This window comes from Spermophilus citellus, assembly GCF_964194105.1.
Source record: "Spermophilus citellus genome assembly, chromosome: 15".
Lineage (NCBI taxonomy): Eukaryota > Metazoa > Chordata > Mammalia > Rodentia > Sciuridae > Spermophilus > Spermophilus citellus.
Genome location: NC_138195.1, coordinates 84220273 through 84245647, shown reverse-complemented (window position 1 = coordinate 84245647; position 25375 = coordinate 84220273). Strand labels below are relative to the sequence as shown.

At 43.9% G+C, this 25375-nt stretch overlaps 1 protein-coding gene across 1 annotated transcript; it reads right to left on the bottom strand.

Annotated features, from left to right (window-relative positions):
• Nucleotides 1–8320: 8320 nt before the first annotated feature.
• LOC308634165 (pancreatic lipase-related protein 2-like) lies at nt 8321–24930 on the bottom strand (the record flags this gene model as incomplete). The annotated part of the gene is made up of 12 exons (XM_081267791.1): nt 8321–8409; nt 10990–11157; nt 12015–12126; nt 13704–13833; nt 15786–15904; nt 18195–18314; nt 19377–19496; nt 21101–21212; nt 21956–22090; nt 22903–23025; nt 24271–24425; nt 24882–24930. 12 exons carry the CDS (start codon nt 24928–24930, stop codon nt 8346–8348), a joined length of 1407 nt encoding a protein of 468 aa, XP_081123917.1. The 3' UTR covers nt 8321–8345.
• Nucleotides 24931–25375: the final 445 nt, after the last annotated feature.

Genomic DNA, 25375 nt, shown 5'->3' with positions numbered 1-25375 from the left:
AGTCTTTGATCTACTTTGAGTTTTGTGTAGGGTGAGAGATAGAGGTTTAATTTCATTTTGTTACTTCCTTAACCATACCCCTAAAGCACAAGAAGTAAAATCAAGAATCAATAAATGGATGGATTTAAACTAAAAAGCTTCTTCTCAGCAAAAGAAAAAAATAATGTGAAGACAAAGCCTACAGATTGGGAGAAAATCTTTACCACATATGCCTTGGATAAATCATTAGTCTCTTAGCTATATAAAGAACTCAAAAAACTTAACACCAAAACAAAACAACAAATAACCCGATCAATAAATGGGCTAAGGAACTGAACAGACTCCACAGAAGAAGAAACACAATTGATCAACAAATATATGAAAAAATGTTCAACATCTCTAGTAATAAGAGAAATGTAAATTAAAACTACTCTAAAATTTCATCTCACTCCAGTCAGAATGGCAATTGTCAAGAATATAGGCAAAAATAAATGTTGGCAAGGATGTGGGGTAAAAGGTACACTCATAAATTGCTGGTGGGACTGCAAATTGGTGCAACCACTCTGGAAAGCAGTATGGAGACTCCTCAGAAAACTCAGAAAGGAACCACCATTTGACCTAGATATCCCACTCCTTAGTTTATACCCAAAGATCTTAAAATCAGCATACTACAGTGATGTGGCCATGTCAATATTTATTGCAGCTCAATTCACAATAGCTAAACTATGGAACCAACCTAGGTGTCCTTCAATAGATGAATGGGTAAAGAAAATGTGGTACATATATTCAATAGAATATGATTCAACTTTAAAGAAGAATTAAATAATGGCATTATCAAAGTGCATAAATGCATTCTACTGGCATGCATAACTAATTAAAACAAATTTTAAAAATTTTTGAAAACACTAGGACTAAATTTAACCAAGGAGGTGAAAGATCTCTACAATGAAAATTATAGAACTCTGAAGAAAGAAATGGAAGAAGATACTAGAAGAGGGAAAGATCTCCCATGTTTATGGATAGACAGAATTAACATTGTTAAAATGGCTAGATTGCTGAAAATGATCTAAAGATTCAATGAAACCCCCATCAAAATACCAATGGCATTCTTAACAGAACTAGGAAAAACAGTACTAAAATTCATTTGAAAGAATAAAAGACCTGGAATAGCTAAAGCAATTCTGAGCCAAAAGAGCAATGGGGGAGGCATCACAATACCTGACTTCAAACTGTATTGCAGATCTGTAGTAACCCAAACTGCATGGTCCTGGCAGAAAAACGACTAGACTAGTGGAAGAGAACTGAAGTCACAGAGATCAATCTGCACAGACACAGTCATTTGATTCTTGACAAAGTCGCCAAACACAACCATTGGAGAAAAGACAGTCTTTTAAACAATGGTGCTGGGAAACCTGGTTATCCCTATGTAGTAAAATGAAATTAATCCCTATCTGTCACCCTGCACAAAAATCAACTCAAAATGGATCAAAGACCTAGGAATTAGACTTTGCAACTGGTAGAAATGTAGGGTTAATACTCTAACATATAGGCTCAGGAAATGACTTCCTTAATAGAATTCCTAAAGCTCAGAAAATAATACCAAGAATTAATCAATAGGACAACATCAAATTAAAAAGCTTCTGCACAGCAAAGGAAACAAGGGTGTGAAGGGAGAACCTATAGAATCGAAGAAAATATTGCTAGCTACTCCTTTGACAGAAGATCAAGATCCAAAATATATGAAGAATTCAAAACATACCTCCCCCTGCCGGAAAAAAAAAAACCCAACCTAATCAACAAATGAGCAAATGAGCTAAACAGACACTTCTCCAAAGAAGAAATACAATGGCCAACAGCTATATGAGAAAGTTCAATGTCGTTAGCAATTAGAGAAATGCAAATCAAAAGTCCACTGCAATTACATCTCATTCCAATCAGAATGGCAACCATAGAGAATACAAATAATACATACCCTGCTGGAAAGGACACGGAGAAAAGGAACATTTTTATACTATGGGTGGAATTGTGGAGTTAGTTCAGCCAATGTGGAAGTCAGTATGGCAGTTCCTCAAAGGACTAGAAACAGAACCACCGCATGACCCAGCTATGCCACTCCTCGGTATTTATCCTGAAGAATGAGTCTAGTCGGCACACTGTAGTGACACAGGCATGCCTGGGTTTACAGCAGCACAATTCACAATAGCCAAGTTATGGAACTAGCCTAGGTGTCCATCAATGGATGAAAATATGGTATTCAGAGCCATAAGGAATGCAATTATGTCATTTGCAGGAAAATGAATGAAACTTGAGCGATATGTTAAGTGACATACGTCAAATGTGCAGAAAGTCAATGGTCATCATATGTTTTCTCTCATATGTGGAAGCTAGAGAGAAAACAAGGAAAATAAAGGTGGAGACAGAGTCCTTACGAAAATAGAAGGGAGGCCAGTAAGAAGAGAGGAGAGAGAGGAAGGGAAAGGGGAGATCCTGGGGAACCATATTGACCAAATTGTACTGTGGCATGGTGTGTAGGTACAGATATACAACAACAAATCCATATTTTGTATAATGATAATGCACCAACAAAAATATGGGGAAAAAAAGAAACTACTAAAAAATGTGAAATCCATTCTAGGTGGGCTGGGGGTGCATCAAAAGAATAAGTGGCCACTGGCCTAATTCACCAGCCCCTGCTCTAAACCACAATTTAAGCCGAGAGCATGGTGCTGGCCAGAATCTAGTTGTGATTTATCTGTTTGGCAATCTCAGTGGAGCAGTCCCCCTCCCTGGAGAGGCCCCCTTGGAGGGTCCCAGAAACAGAATCTTCTGCAGCCAGAACCCTGAGAAGGCTGCCCAAACCCCCTGCCAAGAGGGAGGGGGACAAAGCAGGATGTGGAGCTATTAGCTGGGAGAAAGCCTGCAAGGGCTGGAGAGAGGAGGCAGAAACAAAGGCCTGAGAGAGGCTTTTCATACCCTGCATTAAAGTTAAAATCTAATTTAGATGAAAATGGATGCATAGAAATTAAACGCGTGTGCGTGCCTTTCGTTGCCAAGCCACATCCCCCGTAACGATAGTTTTACCAAATTTATTCCCTTGGCTTGAAAATAAAGATGCTTCTTGAAATTTGATTTTGTTGTTTCGTAAATTGTGTTAGCTTTGTGAATAGTACAAACTCCATCTCTGATCTGCTTCAAACAAAAATAGAGCATTAAAGTGTTTAAGATTCAATCAAAGGCTTGCTGCGAGCGGCACAATATTAAAATAACAGAAAAATCAATACAATTTTTATTTTGAACATGATTTGTCACAAATAGCATTCTAATAGATAACACTGATTATATGGTAGCGAGTGTAATTTATATATCCCGAGCACCATGCCTTTGTCAGAGTTATCATTAAGGAATTTGACACGTATGCAGGAGAACAATAAATGTCAACTGAAATATATACCAGTTAGATATAAATGGAATGCTAAAATGAGTGATGCCAGCCCACACTATACTTATAAGTAATAATATGCAGTCTAAAGTAGCTTGGGTTTTCAAACAAGAACTCTTTTTATGTTGTCATTTAAAACATCTCATATTTCTGAAGGTCAGGGGGAAAATGGCACTATTAGCATTAAAAGCTAGTAAAAGAGAAAGTAATTTGTTATTCATTTTAACATCACATTTTATGAAATAGCTTTGTAAAGTATTCACTTTCCCTCCCCTACGGAAGCTGAAAAGATGGGATGGATGACTTTTTAATCTTGCCTTTGTTCTTGTTAACGTCTTGACTCAGGAAAATCTTATGGAATTATGTAGCTTGGGCCTGGGAAGGTGAGTCCTATGAAATAAAGCTGTCTACACAACTGCAGTCTCGGCTGGTCCAGTGGGGTGCTGTCCAGGTCCTCATCAGGAGTGGCACTTGGCTCAGGGATGACAGTGTGACACCAGGGACAAGCGGCAAGACTGTAGGGAAGTGAAGAGGAGGATTGCGGTGGCAGACACGTGTCTTTGAGAGAGAGGAGAGAGGTGCCTGCCGTGGGTCTTGGAATGGAGGCAGATAAATCAGTATTTGAATCAGCACCACCCTGGGGCAGCCAGCCAAGCCGTCCCTTGTCCCATCACCTTCCTCCTGCCACACGTCCTGAAGTCCCCAGTACTGTACTCCTTGTACTGTGGGCTCCTGGCAGCCCTCCCAGTTTCCCTGGAATCAATCAATTTCTCTCTCCTTCCCTTTTCTCTTAAATTTACATAAAAAATAAAACTACAATATTGACAATCTAACCACCTAGAATTAGAAAAGATGGATCTTTCATCATATTTACTTCAAATTCTTTTGTAAAGAAAAAGAAATATGACATGGTGGTCATCTAGAAGGTGTCCCAATGAACTTCTGGGCCACATTTTGCTATTTGAACCACCCATGTGGTGAGTAGTAGATTTTTGGTGAATGAAAACACATCATCATCATTTCTGTGTCCTAGGGGTACCTTCCTGACACTCGACTTCCTCCTCAAGAGGACTTTTGGGGCCCTGCCCATGTTAACGTGAATGGATCCCACTTTGTTCTTTTTCTCTGCTACAGTTATATTTTGGATGGTCCCATGTCTGTGAATGTTATTTTCTTGGATTCATTTGTATTCCTCTGGTGAGGCTGAGTCTCAAACATTTGTAATTTAGCTTTCTCCTGCTATGATTTGGGTGTGGTTTGTGCCCCAAGGTTCTCATGCTACAAGCCTGGCCCCCACTGTGTTGGTAACTGAGAGGTGATGGATCTCTAAGAGGTGGAGCCTCGGGGCTGGGGTTGGGGCTCAGTGTAGAGCGCTTGTCTCACATGTGTGAGGCACTGGGTTCAATTCTCAGCACCGCATATAAATAAATGAATAAAATAAAGGTCCATCAACACTAAAACAATATTTAAAAGAGGTGAGGCCTACTGGAAGGTGAGCAGGCTCTGGGGCACCACCCTTAGAAGAGATTAATGTCATCTCCTGGGAGTGGGTCAGGTGTCCTGGGACCAGATCAGTGTTCATGAGAATGAGTTGTTATAAAGTGAGTTTGGCTTTCTGGTTCTCTCTCTCTCTCTCTCTCTCTGGTTCTCTCTCTCTCTCTCTCTCTCTCTCTCTCTCTCTCTCTCTCTCACTTTTGCTCTCACACCTGTGCTTCTTCATGTATTCCCTTACCTGTCATGTTGTGACACAGCCAAGGGGCCATTGCCAGATGTCAGCACAATGCCATTTGGACTTTCTGGCCACCATAATGGTGAGCCATGTAAACCTCCTTTTTTTTTGGTACATTACCCAGCATTAGGTATTTTCTTATAGTAACTGAAAGGACTAAGACATCATCTGCGTAGATTACCTGCTCTTGCCCTTTGTCCATTTTTCTACTGGGTCACTCTTTTCTTTATGTATTCTGAGTGCTTGTCTTTCATTGTATCCACCTCAAATACTTCTCTGAGTCCTCACTTATCCTATAATTTTGTCTTTGGTGTCTTTGTTAATAACAACGTATGCCGGCCAGCCCTCCCTGCTTCATTGATTAGTCACTCTTTATGCGACGGGTGCTGTGGTAAGGCCTTGCATGGCTTATCTATTGAATCCTAACAGTCTCCCTGTGTGCAGGGCTACTGTTACTCTTGAGTAAGTGTTGAAGTCAGAGGAGTTAATTAGCCAGCCCAGGTAGTGTAGGTAGAACGAGACACAGCTGCCACCCAAGGCCAGCTGGGCCCGACTGCAGAGCTGAGTGTTTAAGCCCTATGCACACCCTGGGACTTTGCAGGAATAGGGAAAGAAAGTGTCATTATAAACCCTTAGAAGAAAATGTACCAGTGGTTCTCACTCTTGGCTTTACATCTCCCAGGAACTTTAAAAATGCTGGTGCTGCACCCCAAACATAATGATTAGCCCAGGATGGAGCCTGCACATGGGGTTTTCTTTTAAAGCTCCACAATGATTCTAATATATAGCCATGGCTGAGAGCCTCTGTCTTGTACTTTGTGGTTGTTTTAAGATCTAGAACTTTTAGCAGTTCTCAGACAAGGGCCTCTTTCACGTATAAGATTTTAAATGCTATATAGGGCTTCAAAAGAAATAAGTTGGAAAATACCAAGAAAAGAAAAAGGAAAGAGAAGAATTAGCTGAAAACCCCAAGATACTGAGCTTCATGAAGCACTTTCATTTCGATTTGGATTGGTGGCCTCCCTGTAAGGGGACTGCAAACTCCTTTTATCCTCATTCTCTGAATCTCAGGGGATTAATCACCTATGGTTCTCTTCATGTACCAGCCATTGCTGTTATGATGACATTCTTGGAATCTGCTAAATGAGGCCTTTTCTGGATTCCAAGAATTTAACAGTGACTACTCCAACCTGGGCCCACCAGGAATCCTCCGTACACTATGCCCAAAGGCCCACAGGCCTGAGAATGACACTCTGTAGCTGGTACCAGTTCATTTATCCATCTGGGGTCCCCAAAGGAGTGGGCAGTTCTGCTGGAGTCAGGAAGGAAGCAGTGCATGGGCAGGCGGCCAGGCTGGGATGGCTGCAACTCTGCCTGGGACCCAGCAGCTCTGCACTGAGGAGGTGACAAGCCTCCAGGAAATGGGCACAGCCTTGGAGAAAGACCAGGCAGGCTGGAGGCTGGCATATAGCTCAAGAAAGCAAGCTAGGCACTGGGTCTGGCTGTCTTGCTTGACCTGGCCAGGTAGTCAGATCCCTGTGGACAGCCACTGGGGTTACAGGTACCTGTAGAACCTTCCAAATACCAGCTAAGGGCTCAGGCCAGCCAGGGATCGACCTTGAAAGTACCAGTCTCAGACCCTTCCATTGTTTTCCCATTTCCTCCCAGGCTGAGGTATACATTGGGGGAAATATCTGCATATGTCAGAGTATTCCAATTTTCTTAATATGAAAGGGGATCTTTAAAGTAAAAATAATGTTAAAAAAAGATGCCGAAGATTGGCAAATAATTTGGCCAATTCACAGAGAAATAAGTATTAAGAGTCATAAAACACTGAAAAGATGCTTACCCTTATTCACAATAAATAAAAATTGCAATTTAAGGCAAAGCACTTTACCCATCAAGTTGGCTAAAGATTTGACAACATTCCACATTACTGAGGGCATGAAGCACTCCCAGGTTAGAATGAATCACATGGCATTGTCAATGCTTGATTATATATATATATATATAATTATTTATATATATATATATATATATATATATATATATATATATATATATATTTATATATATATTTTCCTCCCCCTCCCCCGCCGCAAAGTTGGCAACTTCACATAGTTCAACCTCCCACATTGTTGGAGTGTCAATTGATAAAACTGTCATAGAGGGCATTTTGGCAATTTTTTTAAAATATATTGTAGTTGGGCACAGTACCTTTATTTATTTATTTTTATGTGGTGCTGAGGATTGAACCCAGGGCCTCTGCATGTGCTAGGTGAGCACTCTACAATTGAGCCACAGCCTCAGCCCATTTTGGCAATATTGATCAAAATATGTATATATCCTAAATATTTATTGGATAAATAGGATAAAGTAGAAAATATCATAAAAAGTTATTAACTGCATGAATATTTGTAATAAGGAAATTTGGAAAACACTTAGGTGTCCATCAGTGGGTTCCACTGTGTACCCTGTGTGTGTCTCTCAGTGGAATCTACAAAGCTCTGGAAATAAAGGAGGCTGTTTCTGTACTAGGAGGAGGATTCCCAGTTTATTGTTAGTGGAAAATTCAAGCAGTGTGACAGCATGTATCGTAGTATGCTGCCACTTGTGCTTGGACAAAAAGGGTGGGTGATGACAAAGACATGTGATGTAGATGGAGAATATTTCTGGAAAAAAAACCCTTTTAAGTTGTCTCTGGGAAGAACTGAGATACTTGAAGGGAAGGGTGGTCAAAGATATCTTTCATAAGAATACTCTTCTGTATCGTGAATGATGTGTGGATATTAACTTTTTTTTAAGGCCTTCTTCCTTCATGTCACAGGTGGAGTTTAACCTGAATCATTACAGTTTGGAGTAACACAGGCCACAGGGTCTATACCTCACCCCCAGGTTGTTAAAAACTAGATGGGTAACTTGGGAACAACAATGTCCTTTCCAAACAGGAACATTTCACAGTTTAAGGGAATAAAATGCATTAGCACAGGCTGCACCCATGTCCTGGAAGACAGATAACAAGGTGGGTGGGTAGGAAGTTCCAGACCCTTGTTGCCTATGGTGAGCTTGACTCCAGTCCTAGTAATTGTTTCCAAACTGTGACCCCAGAACGTGGAGAATGCCAAACCAATACTCAGCCTGAGACGATGTGCATTAGAGAATTTATTATCACAAAGGGACAGGAGCCATATCGTGCTTTTAGCAAGGGTAAAGAGATTGTAAGACGTCTTCTCGCACAGTGTCGCTGCTGCAGAAATTATACCTGTGGAGGGAAACGGTCACAGCATGAGGCTGTCTGGCTGGTGGAGACGTGATGCTGCACTTAGCTGGCCCCAGATGCAGCACTCTGGCTGGACAGCGTTGCAGCACCAGGCAGGATCCAAGTGATTCTGACAACAAAAACCTGCTCCGTGAACATTTTCCTCTCCTGTGGGCTTTTAACACGCCGAAAGTGAACCAGTCATATCAAACCAATGTCTGTCACTGAGGCTGCTGCTTTGGCCTGGCAACAAGTTCCAGGGGCCAGCAGTGACCTGCCACCAGCCTGGAGGGGACTTTCCCTGTCAAGCTCATAGAGCGTCCTCTGTACACTGCTGCTGAGGATGTAAAACATGGCAGTCTGGCCATCCCTTTTGGACCCATACACAGCACATCTAGGTCTATCACCAAGAGAACGAAAATACAGCTCCACAAGAACTCCTATGTGAATATTCACGGCAGATTATCCATGATCCTTCCAAAGTAGAAACAATCCAAATGTCCACCAGCTGATAAATGGACAAATAAAATATTCCATATCCATACACTAGAATATTATTTGGTGCTAAAAAAGAATGAGGTGCTGATACATGTACCTAGATGAACCTTGAACACAGCATGCTAAGTGACAGAAGTCGATCACAAAGGCATTTAAACATAATGTCCAGAATAGGAAAATCCACAGGGACAGAAATCAGCTTATTGGAAATCTAGGGCCGGGAAGAAGGATGTTGGCTCAGGGCATGGGTTTCTTTGAGAGGGTGTGGAAATGTCCTAAAATTGACGGTGGTAATGAGTGTACAACTCTGAATATACTAAAAGTCACTGACTAGTGCACTTCGAATGGATGAATTTTATGGTATGGAAATCATATCTTGGTGATATTGGTTTTAAAAAATATTAGGGAAGGGCTGGGATTGTGGCTCAGCAGTAGAGCGCTTGCCTAGCTGGACCTAGGTTCAATTCTCAGCACCACATAAAAAAAAAAAAGGCATTGTGTTGTGTCCATCTACAAAAAAGAATCTCTCTCTCTCTCTCAAAAAAGAAAAAAATGTTTGGGCTGGGGATGCGGCTCAAGCGGTAGCGCACTCGCGGCCCGGGTTCGATCCTCAGCACCACATACAAACAAAGATGTTGTGTCTGCCGAGAACTAAAAAATAAACATTAAAAAAAAATTCTCTCTCTCTTTTTCTCTCTCTCTCTCCCCAAAAAAAAATATTAAGGAAGATTCTCGGGTTTGGGGCAATGGAATATGGTCAGGATGGAGATCACCAAAAGCCACAAGGAGCAGGGCACTTTCAACCTACTCTTTCCCTGGTAGGAGTCTTTGGCTAAAGGAGAATGATGTGGCCGAGCCAGCCCTCCCTCAGGGCTCAGCCTCAGGGTGTCTCTGGGGCGAGGGAGCCTCATGTGAAGCAAGGGCTGGGGTGTTTGGGAGGTCCAGTGTGTGATTATACTGTACTTGATGATGCCACCCCACCTAACTACAGTGACCTCTAGATCTCTTCACGGTGCATGACACGGCCAGGCATCATGAACTCCTCAGCTCCCCTCTGGCTGTGTGAGCCGATGGGCTCAGTGGAAAGAGCACTGATGGCATCAGAAGATCCATGTCCTGGTCCTTGTCATGAATCAAACTTATGTTCTGCACTTAAGGACACGAGGTAGTGACACACCAAAGTAATACCCCAACTGTCACGTGTGAGCTTTCCAACAACACACCGAGGGACCAGGACTATTGCCAGTTCTGCAGTCAGCAAAGTTAAGCCATGCTGCTGAGCAAGGTCTTGATGTGTTTTGGGAAATATTTTGAAGTCCAATATTTAGCCTCTAGCTTTTCTGTTGTGACCTTGGATAAGCTACTTTACTCTCCAAATCTTTCTTCATCTTAAAAGGAAAGCAATTGAGGATTGACATTGACATGTCCCTCAGACTCAGCAGCCCATTGTTTCTGGATTATCCCCTTTTGAGGTGTCCTTCTTTCTATATTTTCCAAGCAGTTATGCCCTCTCCCAACTCCTGCCAAGTACGATTCTATCCCTTCAGAATGACAAAGCTTGCCTCTGTGAGCCAGATTCCCAGCACAGTTCACATCCCTCCCACGCCATCGTCTCCAAACAAATAAATGCACATTAACAACTGGACCAACTGAAAATAACCAGAGACTCCCTCCAAGTACTTCCAGAATGTTCTCCTTATTGTTTAAGAAGAATCAGTCTACTATTTGCCTATTTCTTGAAACTATGCGCTAACACCAGTGTCTTGCTCCTGCCAAATTGAATATTGCCTAAGCAAAGTATATTTGATTTTTTGAAGTAAGTCAGATGGAGAGATGGAGAGTTGAGATGAACAGATGGATAGATTAATGGATGGATGGATGGAAAGGTGAAGGGATGGTTGGTTTCTGGGTAGATGGTAACTGACTAAGTGGATGTACAGAAAAATACAGAGGCATGTATAGACAAATGCGGGTAGATACATACAAAGATGGGTAGATGGGTGATTGGATAGATGGATAGATTGCAGAGACAGATTGACACTTAAATAGAAATAACCAGACTTAGAAGGAATAAAAGATACACACTCAGTGCCATCTTCACCACTTTGTACTGTGATTCGGGAAGCTCCTAGAGTGGGCCGGAAGAGATTTATCACGTTGTTGTTCCAGAGGAACTTAACCTTCTGGATTTCTCCAACATTGAGCTTCACATCAATGTCACGCATGTGGATTGCATATGGTTTGAGGGATCCCCTGGAAAATACAAAGATAAAATGTTTTATCTATGAATACATAGGACAAGATAAATCTATTATTCCTCCAAATAATAGCTGCTGTCATTGGTTTTCTGCAAAAAGATGACTTCATGCATATCTTGGGTTTGCCCCCAAACACACGTTTTTGCAATATGCACTTTTTAAAAAGATTTGACTTTAATTTTCCATTACTTTAATTTGTCCCTGGAGAGAAGTAAAATATTTGGAGACATAATCTATAAGTTTGCTACAGAACAGCTGATGCAGTGTCTTTTGTTTAAAGATGCATGTGGTTCAGTTTAGACAATGTCGACACATCATATGAAGCACATGAAGTTGTCAAAGAAGTTTATCTCACATGCTGAGTTTTAAAAGTTAGTGCAAAAACAGAAGCTGATGTCACCACATAGGTTATGCATGCATTCAACACCCATTTACTAAGGTCCTCATTTATCCAGTATAATCCAAGAGCCAAGGCCACCACAGCAACAAGCAGGTGTCCCCAGGCTTCATGTATACCTGTGTGTGGGGGACAGAGCATGTGTTAGAGAAGGAAGAATTGTCACATAGATGGACCTGACCCCAGGAAAACTTCAAGTCAGGTGATTGACATTCCAACAAAGGTTAGCACATGACTTATTTTAAACAGTGAATCCCCTCTCTCTGGGCATCACTATTCTCATATGGAACATGGCATGATTGAGTTAGATGCAAAGACTTTCTTCCAGCTTTGATGGTCTAGAATTCAATGGTTCTATAGGATAGATACTTGGGTTTATACATCCGTTTATTCCGAAACTTTTATGCACAGCCTATTTCGAAAAGTATGACCATTTCACTTTACTTATAACTTACTTGAACACCTCATGTTGTTCTGAGTTTCCCTTACTTCCATACAGAGCAATCCTGATGTGCCCACTCACTTTCTTTTGTCCAGATAGTGTGACTGATACCTTATATCTCCAACCTGTCCAAAGAAATACAATCAGCTCAATAAACTTATCTTATTGAAATAAACTTATTGAAACAATGATCCAACAGAAGCAAATGAATCCATCAATCCCTGAATTGCTCAGGAGTGAGAGGGAAGAGGCCCTGTGACTATTGATTTCCTTTGGTGGAATTGGGGTCCAGGAATTCAGATTCTGGTTGAGGTGTGGAGACCCAGAAGGCAGAAAGCATTAGAGTTTAGCACAAGCACATGCCCTCAGGAATGAAGGGCAACCTGTCACTGTACCTGACTCATGAGGCAATGGACTCAATGGTTATGTTCCCCCAAATCCATATGAAACCCTAATACCTGACATGATAGTATTAGGAGAGAAGGCCTTTGGGAGATAATTTGATCAGGATAGTGCGGCCCTCATGAATGTGATTAGTGCCCTTATAAAAAGAATTCCAGAAGGTTCACTCGCCTCCTTTCCACCGTAGGGAAGAAGACCAGAAGCTGGCAGTGTGCACCAGAACCTGACCATATGGGCAGGCTCATCTCAGACTTCCAGCCTCCAGGACTGTGAGAAATTAATTTCCATTGTTTCTAAACCATCCAGTCTGTGATATTCTGTGGTAGCAACCTGAACTGACTAAGACGTTGGATTCCATGCTGTTTTGCCACTTGCTTTTTCACTTCACAGACCTTAGAGGCTTTCTCTTGTCAGTACGTGGAACTATATCCTTTTTCTCAATAGCTATATGTAGCATTTAATCTATAGCAATTTGTTATTTTTCAATTAGTGGACATTTAGAATTTCCCTCAATCTTTTTTTTTTTTTTTTAAACAATGCTACAGTAAACACCTTTGAACAATTCTTATGCACTGTGGTACATTCTGAGAATCAGGTGTTTGGGCTAAAGGTATAAGCACGTAGGACTTTATAGATACTGCCAAGCTAGTATCTTTTATGGAAAATATAGGATTGCATGAAATACTCCATATAAAAAGTATTTTATAAAGTGCTATATTATTCCTTTGAATTTAAAACTCCCTTGGAAAATAAGGTTTTTCTCTTCGGGCATAATATAATATTACTTTTACAAAATTAATCTTGATGTTTTTACCATCTTATGCCTTTTTAATGAGAAGCGGAGCAAACAACAACCACCACCACAACAGTGTGTGTGTGTGTGTGTGTGTGTGTGTGTGTGTGTGTAGGAGACTAGTTTGACAATTGTCACTGCAGTGACTTCTTGACTTAAAATGACATTGCCTCATGGTGACTGCTTCTTTTGATAATGGATGCAGCCTTCCTAACACATGCATGGGTGGACGTGGTGACTAGCCAGAGTCACTCACCACATTGTGCTCGGCAGCTGTTCGGGATTATTGTTAAAGGGGTGAGCATGAGATGCAAGTCAAGTGCCATTCTCCTGTCTTTACATTACAGCATTCAGCTTTCAGTCTGAAAGGGGGAATGCAAGTCGATCCTTGAGGGAGAAGTCAATGGGAAAGATGGTTTCTTTCAGTTGCTACCATGACTAATATGGCTGGTACACTTTTTAAAATTTTTTTGCAAGAATTTTTAACTGAGGAAAATGGAAACTTACGGGTAAAGTTACCACTGTCTCCAGTATTCAGAAAAAAAGTTTGTTCCACAGCACTGGTTTTCCCCTTAAATTGGTCAGCATAGTGCCCCATTTTGGGACATCCTCCAGATGGACAAGGGAAACAGCCATCCTAATGGGAAAAACATTGTCTGTTAGTAGTAGGTTTTTGCCTCATTCACTCTCTCCATGAACCCATTTTCTCATCTATCACTATCTCCTCTTATAATTATTGATACCTGTACCTATCCACGTCCTACCCATCCTCTCATTCACCCTTCTATGCTTCCAGGTGGCCATCCACTCTTCTCTCCCACTAATCCATGCAAGCAGGCATCTTCTACCCAGGCTCCCACGTTCCCATCATCCATGCATCCGTCCTCAGGACTGTGCATAGAACTGAGCTAGGCCTGTACAGCACCCAGCAGGGCACCTTGGAATCCTAGAGCATTGCTTCAAGACGAGTCATACATGAGAAGTAGTGACATTAAAGTCTGAAAGGGGAAATGCAAGTCCATCCTTGAGGGAGAAGTCAATGGGAAAGATGGCAAGTTATTTCAGATGAAAAGAGGAAGCAAAGACCCATGCCCGTTTTCATTTTTTAATATGAGTTATTTCTCCGGATTGATTCATCCCCGTGTGGTGCTTCCCAGGAGCTCATTAACTGGGCCTTCAAATCACGTGAGCGCTTTATGGCACAGCATCACCAGCCTCTGTTCTTTGCCCTCATATTGCACCCAAAATTCATGGTGTGCAGAGCGATTTCATGATTTGGGAAGCATGAAATAGTTACAGAAGACCCCATGGCCCACCAGAGCTGCTCTCAGAACATTCCCCAAACTTGGGGATAAGACATGAGGTCCTTTTGGTCATAGTGCATCTCAGTATGCCAAGATCAAAATTTGTTTTGAAAGGAAAAAAAGATCTAACTTTAAGCACATTTTATTTTTATCTTTGAGAAGAAAATATTTTAAAGTATCAGAGTTTTGTATCTTGCAATGTAGTAATTGATTCAGGTGCAGATCTTTCATAGGAACCCAAAAGTTCTGCTGGTTTTATTGTTGGGAAACAATATCTCCTATAAATTATTTAAGGGAAATAGTACTTTAATAACACAGAAATCTGGAAGACACTACCTTAACCAGGTAATCAAAATTGACATCATCAAACAAAGTTGGGTTAAGCAGTGCCTTTGATTGTGATTCACTGAGAAGGACCTAATATCGCCTGTTGAATCACAAAGAAATAATCAAACAATTTCAGAGTGTGATATTTAATCAAATACCTGGGTTGGAGTTATCATGACTCCACATCCCAGAAGACCATGAAAAATGGGAAACTTTTCCCAATTAAAGGAGTCTACAGAGACAAAGCAATAAATCAGAGGCAAGAAGAGGAAGGAAAAGAAAGACTGAGGAAGGAAGAAACGAAGGAAGGGGAGGAAGTGAGAAAGGAGAAAGACAGGGAGGAAGGGAAGCAAAGAAAGAGAGAGGGAGGGAGGGAGGGAAGAAGGCAGGTCCAGCTCTGGAGGACATTATTTAGATTACTGAAGAAGTTTAATATGGGTTATATAGTAGAAATTGTGCATCAATTTAAATTTCTTGAATGTTGTTCTCTAGGAGGATGATGATGCTCTTAGTAGATGAATGCTGACACTTGTATGAGCAAAGTGTCCGAATATCTTCAATTTATTTACCCATCATTCAGGAACAAAGAACACACACACACACACACACACACACATACACACGCACAACACACGCACACGCACACGCACACAGAGCATTACCAATTGGTGCGTCTAGGTGATAGATGTAACAGTCTTCCTGTGCTCTTCTTCAACTTTGTGCAGATTGGAGATTGTCTTAAATGAAAAGCTGGGGCCCCTGCAGGATCCAGCACGGCCAGCTGTACTTCTGCCCTGCAGCCTGCCCTGCCCCATAGGACAAAGGCTTTGGAAGCTTGGGCATTTCCATTACTCCTGCCCATAAGTGCTGACTTACATGTATCTCCTTGTTCTGTTCTAAGTCACAGGGGTGAAACCAACGCCAGAGCCACAGCATCTTCCTAGCCCTGGTGCCCTACCTTCTGGAACTCGTCATAGGAAGCACAGGGGTAGCCCAGGAAGCCGTCGGGGTTGAGGATGCTGCTTCCATAATACTTGTAGCTTCGTAGGTGGTTACAAGCTGCAAAGTTGCGGGTTCCTGAGAAAGCAGAGGCCAGAGAGCTGGAGGAGGCCTTTCGCTTTTGAAGCGTGGGCCATTCCACTGCACACCTTGTGCCTCCACGTTGCATGGATGGGTGGAGCACGCTTCAGCACTTTGGGACATATTAGGAGGGTTGCTCAGGACCAGGCAAGTGTTGAAGAGTGACAAGTCCTAACAGTGACAAGTCCAGTGCTCCAGGGGCTGGAATATAACATAAATGAGGAAGCTGGAGCCAGGTGGGGGAGGGCAGGCAGAGACAGAGAGGGCAGAAAAATTCAGAGACAGAGAGAGAAAGAGACATAGAAACAGTATGTATATTTATATATAATGAGAGAAAAAGATAGGGAAGAGAGAGAGAGAGAGAGAGAGAGAGAGAGAGAGAGAGAGAGAGAAATACAGAAGATAATAGCTTTCAGAGGAGCCACGTAGCCCAGCTGGTTGTTACAAGTTAAAGACCTGATTGCTTGGTCTTCTGATTTTTCACAAGAATCTTGAGTTTTACACAAAAACTTTTCCATGCTTCACTGATTACAGTGCATTCCCATTGTAACCACAGTCCCATGAAGGCCATCCACACTGCTGTGGCATGTGGGGCCACACATGAGGACACTGGACCACACCTGACCTTTCCCTTGAGCCCACCTTTTCTGTGTCTAATTGCTCAGGCTAAGCCACCTCTCGTCTTCACTATGCTGAGCACCCTGCCATTCTTTCATGGCATTTTATTTACCACCTTTAAAAACAAGCAAACAAACTCATCTTGTTTGGAAAATTGATTTTTCATTTCTCCAGCTACTTGGTATAAAACTTCCCACGGAGCACTCTGCAGTGACCCTGGATACACCTGGGGACCATTCTCGGGGGTCTGGTGGGCTTTATGCGCCACTCCTTGGAAGGCACATCCCCTCTGAGCCAGGGTGGCTTCACTCTTGCAGGTCCCAGCCCTGCTGCACCCACTGCCCAGTGCCCTCCAGCCGAGCCAGCCAGTCCCCAGTGTCCAGTGCCAAGGCCAGCACTCCTCAACAGACAACAGAACCTGCTTTAAACTTAATTGTTTCTTTCATCCAAAATTGCTGCCCAGGGACCCATAATAGAGGAGAAAGTGGATTTAATTGTTCCCAGGGCCCAGCGCCTGGGCAACTTGAGCTCCACACAATAGAAGCACACTCGTGGGCTTGTTCACTCTAAATTGCCTCTTTAATTAAACCTGAGCTCCTTCCTATTATGTGTGCCCTGCTCGTCATTTCTGGGAGGGGGCAGCTATTATTGTGACTCTAGGGTTCCTTCAGGGAGAGTGGAATGGCCGCGTCTTCCTAACAGTTACCTGGTGCGGAGCTGAGAGCTCAAAAGCTCCTCTGATTTGCCAGGCGAGACTGGATGTTGCTTTATTGACTCTGCTCTTTGACATTAAGCACATGGAATATTAAAATGCCACCCAAGGCCATTTAACAGACTGTGTACAGTGCCCTCTTTGGCTTGGGCCCTGAACAGGGTACTGGAGTATCTGGGGTGCCTGAGAAATAGTTCTTAGCTATGGGGAACTTCTAGTTCAGAAAAATAAAGACAAAAAAAACAAAAAACAAACAAAAAAAAAAACCAAAGCCTCCTCTTTCAGGGAGAAAAGTAAAGCCTGGTCTTTGGAAAGGGGCAAGTGGAATAGCCAAAGGTCAGGACATGGGAGGTCACCTAATGTCAGGGGTAGGGATTCTGCTCTCCTAGATGAACACAGAAGATTGCTAAGATCCACCAGGGGTCCCCTAGACCTCTGGCCTACCCTGCTCTGCTCTACGGCCTAAACCCACAGAGGACATCCCTCCTCCTTTTATCATCTCATTTGCTTCTACTCTTAGGACCTGATAACAGCAAACAAGAAAGTCAAGGCTTCCAGATCTTTGCTTATGCTCTGTGGTTTTTCCAGAAGCAAGTGTAGAAGGTAGGATCAGTGGCCAAAGCCAGAGGGGAGTATTTGCCAGCGTGCCCATCCAGCTATTGTCCCAGCATCCTGACAGCTGGGGGAAGGGCCACAGGCTGGATGAAAACAAGGCTTTGCAGTTAGAAAATGGGCTGAAATAAGGGTGGCCTGGGACAAGCTAGGTAACTCTTCTGATTCCTAGTTTCTGCATCTGTAAAATGAAGTTACTCCGATTAAGTTTCTCTTGGCATTATTGTGAAAGCACCTGGCACAGAGTGAGCACTCCACAATGGTGGCAAATTCAGCATCATGGTGGCCAGACCCACATATTCTGCCTTCACCCCAATATAGCAGTTGCTGCTTTCATTTACATACCTTCCCATAGTCCATCTATATCAACGATGGTTGAAAGGATATTTTTCTCACATCCAGGCATTTGCCTTCCTCCATTTGGAAAGAAATCCAGATGGCCCACCTTTTGGCTCATTCCAAAACCTGAAACATTTGAAGCATAGGTGAACAGGGAGGTTAGTGGTATAAAAGTTAGATCATGGCCAAAGTGAGATGTTCAACTCATTCTAACAAGAGTGAAAGCCTTCTGGTAAATTCTCTCCTCAGCAGAGCTACCACTACCTCCAGCTCTGCAGAAAGATCTGAGAGATGGGAGCTTGGCAGGATGGGGAGGGAGGAGAGAGAATAGGAAGTGAGATGGGGGGTGGGCTCTGGGGGAGTGTGCACACATACATTTGTATGTGTATCTGTCTGTCTGTCTTGGGGAGGCCCTGGACAATACCAATATTCCCTGATATCATTAAGCACCAATAGGCACATATCAGGTACAAGTTGTATTTCTTTATTTATTTTAAAAATTTGGTTTCTACATTAAAGTGCTTTATTGAGACCACATAATAGTATATTGTTCTCTTGAGAGCCGAGGTACAATGATGAGACGCTGTGCTTCAGAGGCACAAAGACCTGTGATCAAAGCCTACTTCTACTTACATGACTCTTGATCTTGGGCAATTACTTAATCTTATTGATCCTCAGTTCCTCAGTTGTGAAATAGTGATAATATCTACATTTTGGGTATTATAGAATTAATGAGCTAATACTATAAGACATCCAGTGCAGCACATGGTAAATATTAGTTAAGTGATGATATCATCGTCGTCATGATCATCATCATCTTCACCACCATTAAAAACACACCCTATATTGGCAAGTGTCATGAATGGTTATATAAAAATATTGGAAAAAAGATGCTGATTTTAGAAGAATTAAACAAAGACACAGTTAGTCTCCAATAAAACAAGCCATAACCAAACTTTGAGAAAAGAAAAAAATTTCAAAAATTAATTTTATGTTTTGTAGGTATAGGTCAAGTGTCAATTATAACACAATTTCCATTGTGGATCTTGGTAGATTGGGAAAGGACATGGTTCAAGATTGAGTTAACTACTTTGAAAAGTTTGTGTGAATACTGGGGGTGGGGACTGCTTGGACTCAATGTCTTCAGTCATACTGCTGGTCACCAGGAAGTGAGACTGAGGAACTCACCTAGGAAAGGGACTATGGGAGCAATATCCGTGTGAATCACATCCACAAACATGGCGTCTGATGGGTCCAGCCGAACCTCCTCAGATGTGCCCTGGAAACATGGCTCTGCTGGATCCAGCCCTGAAAAGGAGAAGGTGGACAGGCTGTACTCTGACAAAGACCAGGATCTACACCTTGCACCCACCAACTGGGCCTGAGGAGTCTGGGCAAAAACCCAGTGGCTATCAGTCAAGGGACTGGGTCTATAGCTCCTGGTCTGCTTGGGAAAGAGAGGCTGGAACAGAAAGGCCAGGAATGGGGACACTGCCTGTTGAAGAACAACTGGAATTCTCCAGTGCCTGAGTCTATGAGGGCTGGGTGGGTCCCTTGTGGTCCTCATTTCTCTTTTTTTTTAATTTATTTTTTTTATTAGTTACACATGACATTACAATGATCTTGGCAATTCATACATTTGAATCATTGGGCTATAATTTCTCATTCTTCTAATTGTACAGATTGCAGAATCACACTGGTCATAGCTCATTTCTCTTTTCCTGTTTTCCCCACACACATTACCATTTGGCCATTGCTCTGAGACTGTGTGTTCCCTGGCCTCACCAAATTATTTCCAGTCCCTGAAACCCCACACTTATAAGCCTTTGTGCCTTTTCTCATGCTGTCCCCAGTTCTGTGTGCCCATCCCCACATTTAAACCTTTCTGCTCTGAAACTCAGCACCAACACCACAGTCTCATGGAAAACTCACCCTCTCCTTTCTCAGACCATTCTAGACACTGTATTATTTTGAACTTGTTAATTTTGCTTTGAATTTTATTTGCCTGCTTAGTTTTCTGCTTCCTGAACCGGAATGTGGTTTTCCTGAAGCAGGGGCTGTGCCCAGTTCATATTCAAAGAGAAGCAGAGGGTGGGGGTGGGAGAAGTGTGGGCACACAGTGACCTATATTCTTGCCCTGGTTCTTTTAAAGGTCGAATGTCTGTCCTCATCCAGAAGGTGGGAATAAGGACATCTCTCTTATAGGGTTATTGTGAAACCCCCGGGAAAAGGTATAAAGGAAAGGATTTTGTAACCTGAAAAATTCTATATAACTATTAACTAATACCCTGCCATAATTCCCTCAATTCCTCACACAGTGCCTTGAGCAATGGGGACACTCATCTAATGTTGAATCAAACTGACAGCCCAAGTTACACACTAATTTGGCTGCCCAAAATAAATAGTTGTCAGTGTCTGTCTTTCTTGGTAGATTTATTCTAGGTAGTGGTTCACTCACTCACTCATTCATTCTTTATTAAGCACTTCCTAAGTGGCAAGTCTAAGCTACCTACTTTCATTTCCTGTCTGTGCCAAACACAGCAAAAATATTCAAGGACTGTTTGTGGAACCAATAAATATATATATTTTTTAAAATCATCTCAATTTTTTCCCCCAACTTTGTCACACTCTAGCAATAATAACCCCGGAATCATTGGTTTAATGTACTATTTACATTTTTCTTGTTTTACAAATTCATTTTAATTTGCAGTCATCTGTTTTCTAATACACGTTAAGATACACGGATGATCATTGTAAAATTTAGTCACTTAAAGAGTTGGCTAGTGGAGGACCAGTAAGGGTGACCATCACCAAGAGAAGCGCCTGGGATCGAGGTTTCTGCTGCTCGCTGCCCGCTGCCCGCTGCCCACATCCTGGGTCTTGGGACCCAGGTCGTTCCACATGACCCCTACCTGTGATCCGGCCCACGTGGCCCCCCAGCCTCCTGCCCGCCTCCGCGGCTATGTGCGCGCCCAGGCTGTGACCGATGAGATGTACGTCCTCGGGGCTGTAGTCCAACTGCGTCTGCGGAGGGAGAGCTCGTCAGGGGACCCCAGAACCGCGTGAGGACGCGTGGATCGGGCAGGGAACTCAGGTCCCTGCCAGGGTGGCGGGCGGGTGGTGATAAGACCCAGCTCAGATCTGGGGAAGAATGACCTGCCACTGGAGGTCGCAGCCTGGGGCAGCGCGACAGCCGGGGGGCCGCAGCTTGAGAGCCTGAGTCCCGCAGGCGACGGTGCGCGCGGCAACAGTGCTGACCAGCGGCCGCCGCGCCAACTGCAGCCGCCGCCCCTGGACGGCCGGCTACCACCAGCGCCCACCGCAGACCCTGGTCCCTGGCCGGGTGGCGGGCGCCTGGGGGTGGGAACCGGCTCTCGGATTCCTGCAGAAGCGGCCTAGGGCAGGTGTAAAGGGCCTTGCCCGCCGAAGACTCATCTTCCCCGAGGCTGGAACTGCTGGGCAGCCCAGGCTGCTCTCCAGTTCCCAGAATAGCCTTTCAGGAAGGGGGTTATTTGGAAAGGGGAAACTGAGGTTGGAAGAGATTAGTCTTCCCAGACTCCGCAGCTAGGAAATGATGGGTGCTGCGTCTTTAGGACAATCAGCAAGGGAGGAAGGGGGCGGCCAGATTTCAGGAAGAGACTGAGAACCTGGGCCACTTGTCTTGCAGCCCCTATCTGTGGGTCCCCAGCTGCCTTGGGTACAGTGGAGTGCTTCCCGACCCCCTCGCTCTGTCCCACACCCGGGACCGGGCCCAGACAGGGTTTTACCGAAAGCACTTGGACTAAGTAAGCGATCTCCGCCCCCACGACCCGAGTGTTGTGGACCGCTTGTGTGTATGTGGTGCGGGACCCTCTCCTCCAATCCACACAGATGCAGTTCACCTCCTCCACTTGAAACATTTTCTGGAGAAGATGAGAGGAGAGAGAAAGAGAGAGAGACTCTGACCAATTTATCAACAGTTCCAAGTTGCACACCCCAGAGATATGAATCCAGGTCCATCAAGTACCAGGTTGATGTCAGATATTAACATTCCTCCTATCGGTTGGTTGTGTCCTAAGTTGACTCACAGGGCAGCACTATGAACTGGACACACTCACCCTGCTTAACATATGTGAACACTGAGGCCTGAAATGGGCAAGTGTCTTGTTTAATATTTTTCAGATGGTTATTGACACAGCCAGATCCAGAAGGTCACTTCCTAGATCAAGTACAAGTAAACTACTACCCAATAAAATTTACAACTCAGTTCCTTGTTGGCCTTGCCACATATGGAGTGCTCAATACCACAAGTAGGAAGTGGCTCTTGATGTGGACCTCACAACTATAGAACATGTCTGACATCACAGAACATTCTATGGGATAGCAGTGTTTTAGAGGTCAAATTTCAATCATTTTTTAAAATATTATCTTGGGTTTTATATCAACCATCAAAGACACAGCGTGGGCTACTTGACTTGTGGGTGGTTGTGTAGCCTTCACTCTGAGACTTTTTGACTGGACTCTGGGGTTCTTCAGCCGCAGAAGTTGATGGATAATGAGAAGTTGGCAATGAATATCCAGATAACCATGTTTTCCTGGGTGTTTTTAGAAAGATCCCTCTCTCTGGAGTATTTCCTTTCCTCGTTTCAGGGGCATCAGGGGTACAGAGTTTGAATGTGTGTGCGGGGTACTGGTCTCACCAGGAAGTGGCCAGGTGAGGAAGGTGGGCCCTTACCCTGCACGTGTCTGGCAGCCAGTTCTCCTCCCCCTTGTCTATGAAGCCGTGGATAATGAAGCGTGTCTTGCGGTCCAGTCGGAAATTTGAAGCATCAATGGTGTCTGGGTCAGCAGTGATCAGCTGGAAAAGTAGAAAACATGAATTCAAACGTTAAGTCCTCCCAAGCTGTGGGACTGCTACAGCCAGTCCTGGAGAGTCCAAGATCACAGACACAACTCCCATGACACCCAGATGGGACTAGAAAGAGTTCCTGACCTGGGATTATGGCTAGCATTCAGAAAGTTCGAGTTCTTACTTTTTTTTTTCTATTTTCATGAACCTTGAACCCAAATCTAACATTTCTATGACTCATGAGGCCAAGTAACAAACCACAGTGGAATTAGCAGCACCTGTGACTCTGTCCCCAACTGAAGTCACAGACATTTTTATATCACATGAAAGTTGTTTCATATATCCTCAAGTGTCATTTGGACTCACTATTATAATAGTTAATAAATCAACCCGTAGATCTCCTTATTTAGTGAAATAAAAAAGCAGCATATACAATATATACTACCCATATTTATATTTTTTTTAATGTTTTGATAAGTCCTTTTCAACATACCAGGCCCACTTCCACCAATCACCAGGACCAGACACCAGAAGGATCGCATAATCAAAGTGACACAACAACCATGTCTAAATAGATTCCAGGCTGAGGACACCCCGTGGGGAATTTGTGGTGTAGAATCCCACAATAATGACCTCAGGGACCTAAAGACAGACACCTGTTCTCTAGACTGTGAGCTGCATGAATTCTTAGCAATGTCTTCCTTGAAACTGTCGCCTGGTCCCTTCTGACCACCTGGAACAAGCCTGTCCTGCTTCCACCTGGCAGACCTTCTGGCACTACAGTTTGCTTCAGGGATGTCACTTTTTCTCTTTTGTGGTTGATCGTCCCCTTTCTGATTGTCTTCTTGCTCCTCAGGAAGGATTTATACCCTCTTACATCCAAACCTAAGGGGCTTCTATCCCTCCACTGCCCATTTTTCTGGGATACACGTGGCTTCTCTGCAGATGCTGCTCACATACTCTTCCTCCCAGGGAACAGGGTGCTGGTGCTGGATGGCCCCTGAAGATCTATGCAGCGGTGTATGTGGGAAGGAGTATGTTTCTAGGTTAGGCTTCATGATTTCACATGATTTCATCATATACTCTGGGATTTATGGTCTCTACAGTCAAGATGGCTCTAGGTCTAACATTAGGGGTGCAGTAGCCTCTGGAAAGTTCCAGGGCAGTGAATTGAATTGTGCTCTAGAAATCCATGTGACCATGTGGAGCCCCAACCTCCCTCCCCCATGATGTCATTCCACCCCCCACTCTTACTTGGTAGTTGTCCGGATTTTCATTTGTGTGCAGAAGAAAACGGGTGCCAATGTCTTCTGGAGACCAGGGAAATATCTTTAAAGGCCGCTGAAGAGTCCCTGCCCAAGGTTCATCATTGGAAAAGCAGCCAAAGGGTTCATAGCAGACCTCTTTCCCTGGGGTAGGAAGAGCCACAAACAGGACACTCATGAGGTTCTGGGAAGGAGCAATGTCATGTCCACCTGGGGAGACTCCAGGATGAGTCCCAGGGCTGGCTAAGGTTGATCTTCATTTGAGCCGTCAGTGTCTCCAGGCACTCTGGATGAATATGTATGTCATGTGGTGTACATATCCCTGGGCCCTCCTTCGGAGATTCTTATTCAGAGGGTTCTGGAGTGGGACCCTCATCATCAGACAGGCCGGGGAATCACATGTCTACAACCAGTGGCCTTCAAACTGTCTCGTGCAGGAAGAGCCCAGCTGGCCTTTTTACACATCGGGTGTTGTCTAACATCAAGTATTTATCAAATGCCTGTGAGCTCTGTAGCCCAGAGGTGCTCATCTCAGCATCTCCGTGACACCTAGCACAGGCCATCACTTGCTCCTCAGAGGGATGGTGACAGCATCCTCACCTCTGACAGTGGCCAGCAGGAGAAGGCCGAGGGTCCAGGAGGGCAGCATCTGCATGGGAGAACACAGACACACTCACGCCCATGGGCATGGGTGCAAGGCTGGCAGGGAAGAGCCCAGACAGGGCAGGAACCCTAGATGCACCCACGATGGTGAATGAGTAGAAAGAAACTCCGTGGCTGGGGCTGCACAGGCTCTTCCTTTGGCGTGGGGAAACTGAGGCCGAGGCCTCCCAAGGCAGAGGGAGTCAGGTGGTGCTACCCTGGGACTCCAGACTCAGGGTCCTCCCCTGCAGCAGCTTCACCCTCTGGGGCCCATCCCCTGGCAGCCCATGCTACTCATTCCCACTTGCCACCTGCCCATGTGGCACTGTGACTTACCCTGCTTCACGGTGACTTCTACTCACGCCCAGCAGGTTGGCCATGGCTTTTTATAACCAGGCTTTATCCTTTGGACTCTTCTGGGGAAAGGCCAGGGCAGGGTAGATAGGGCTCAC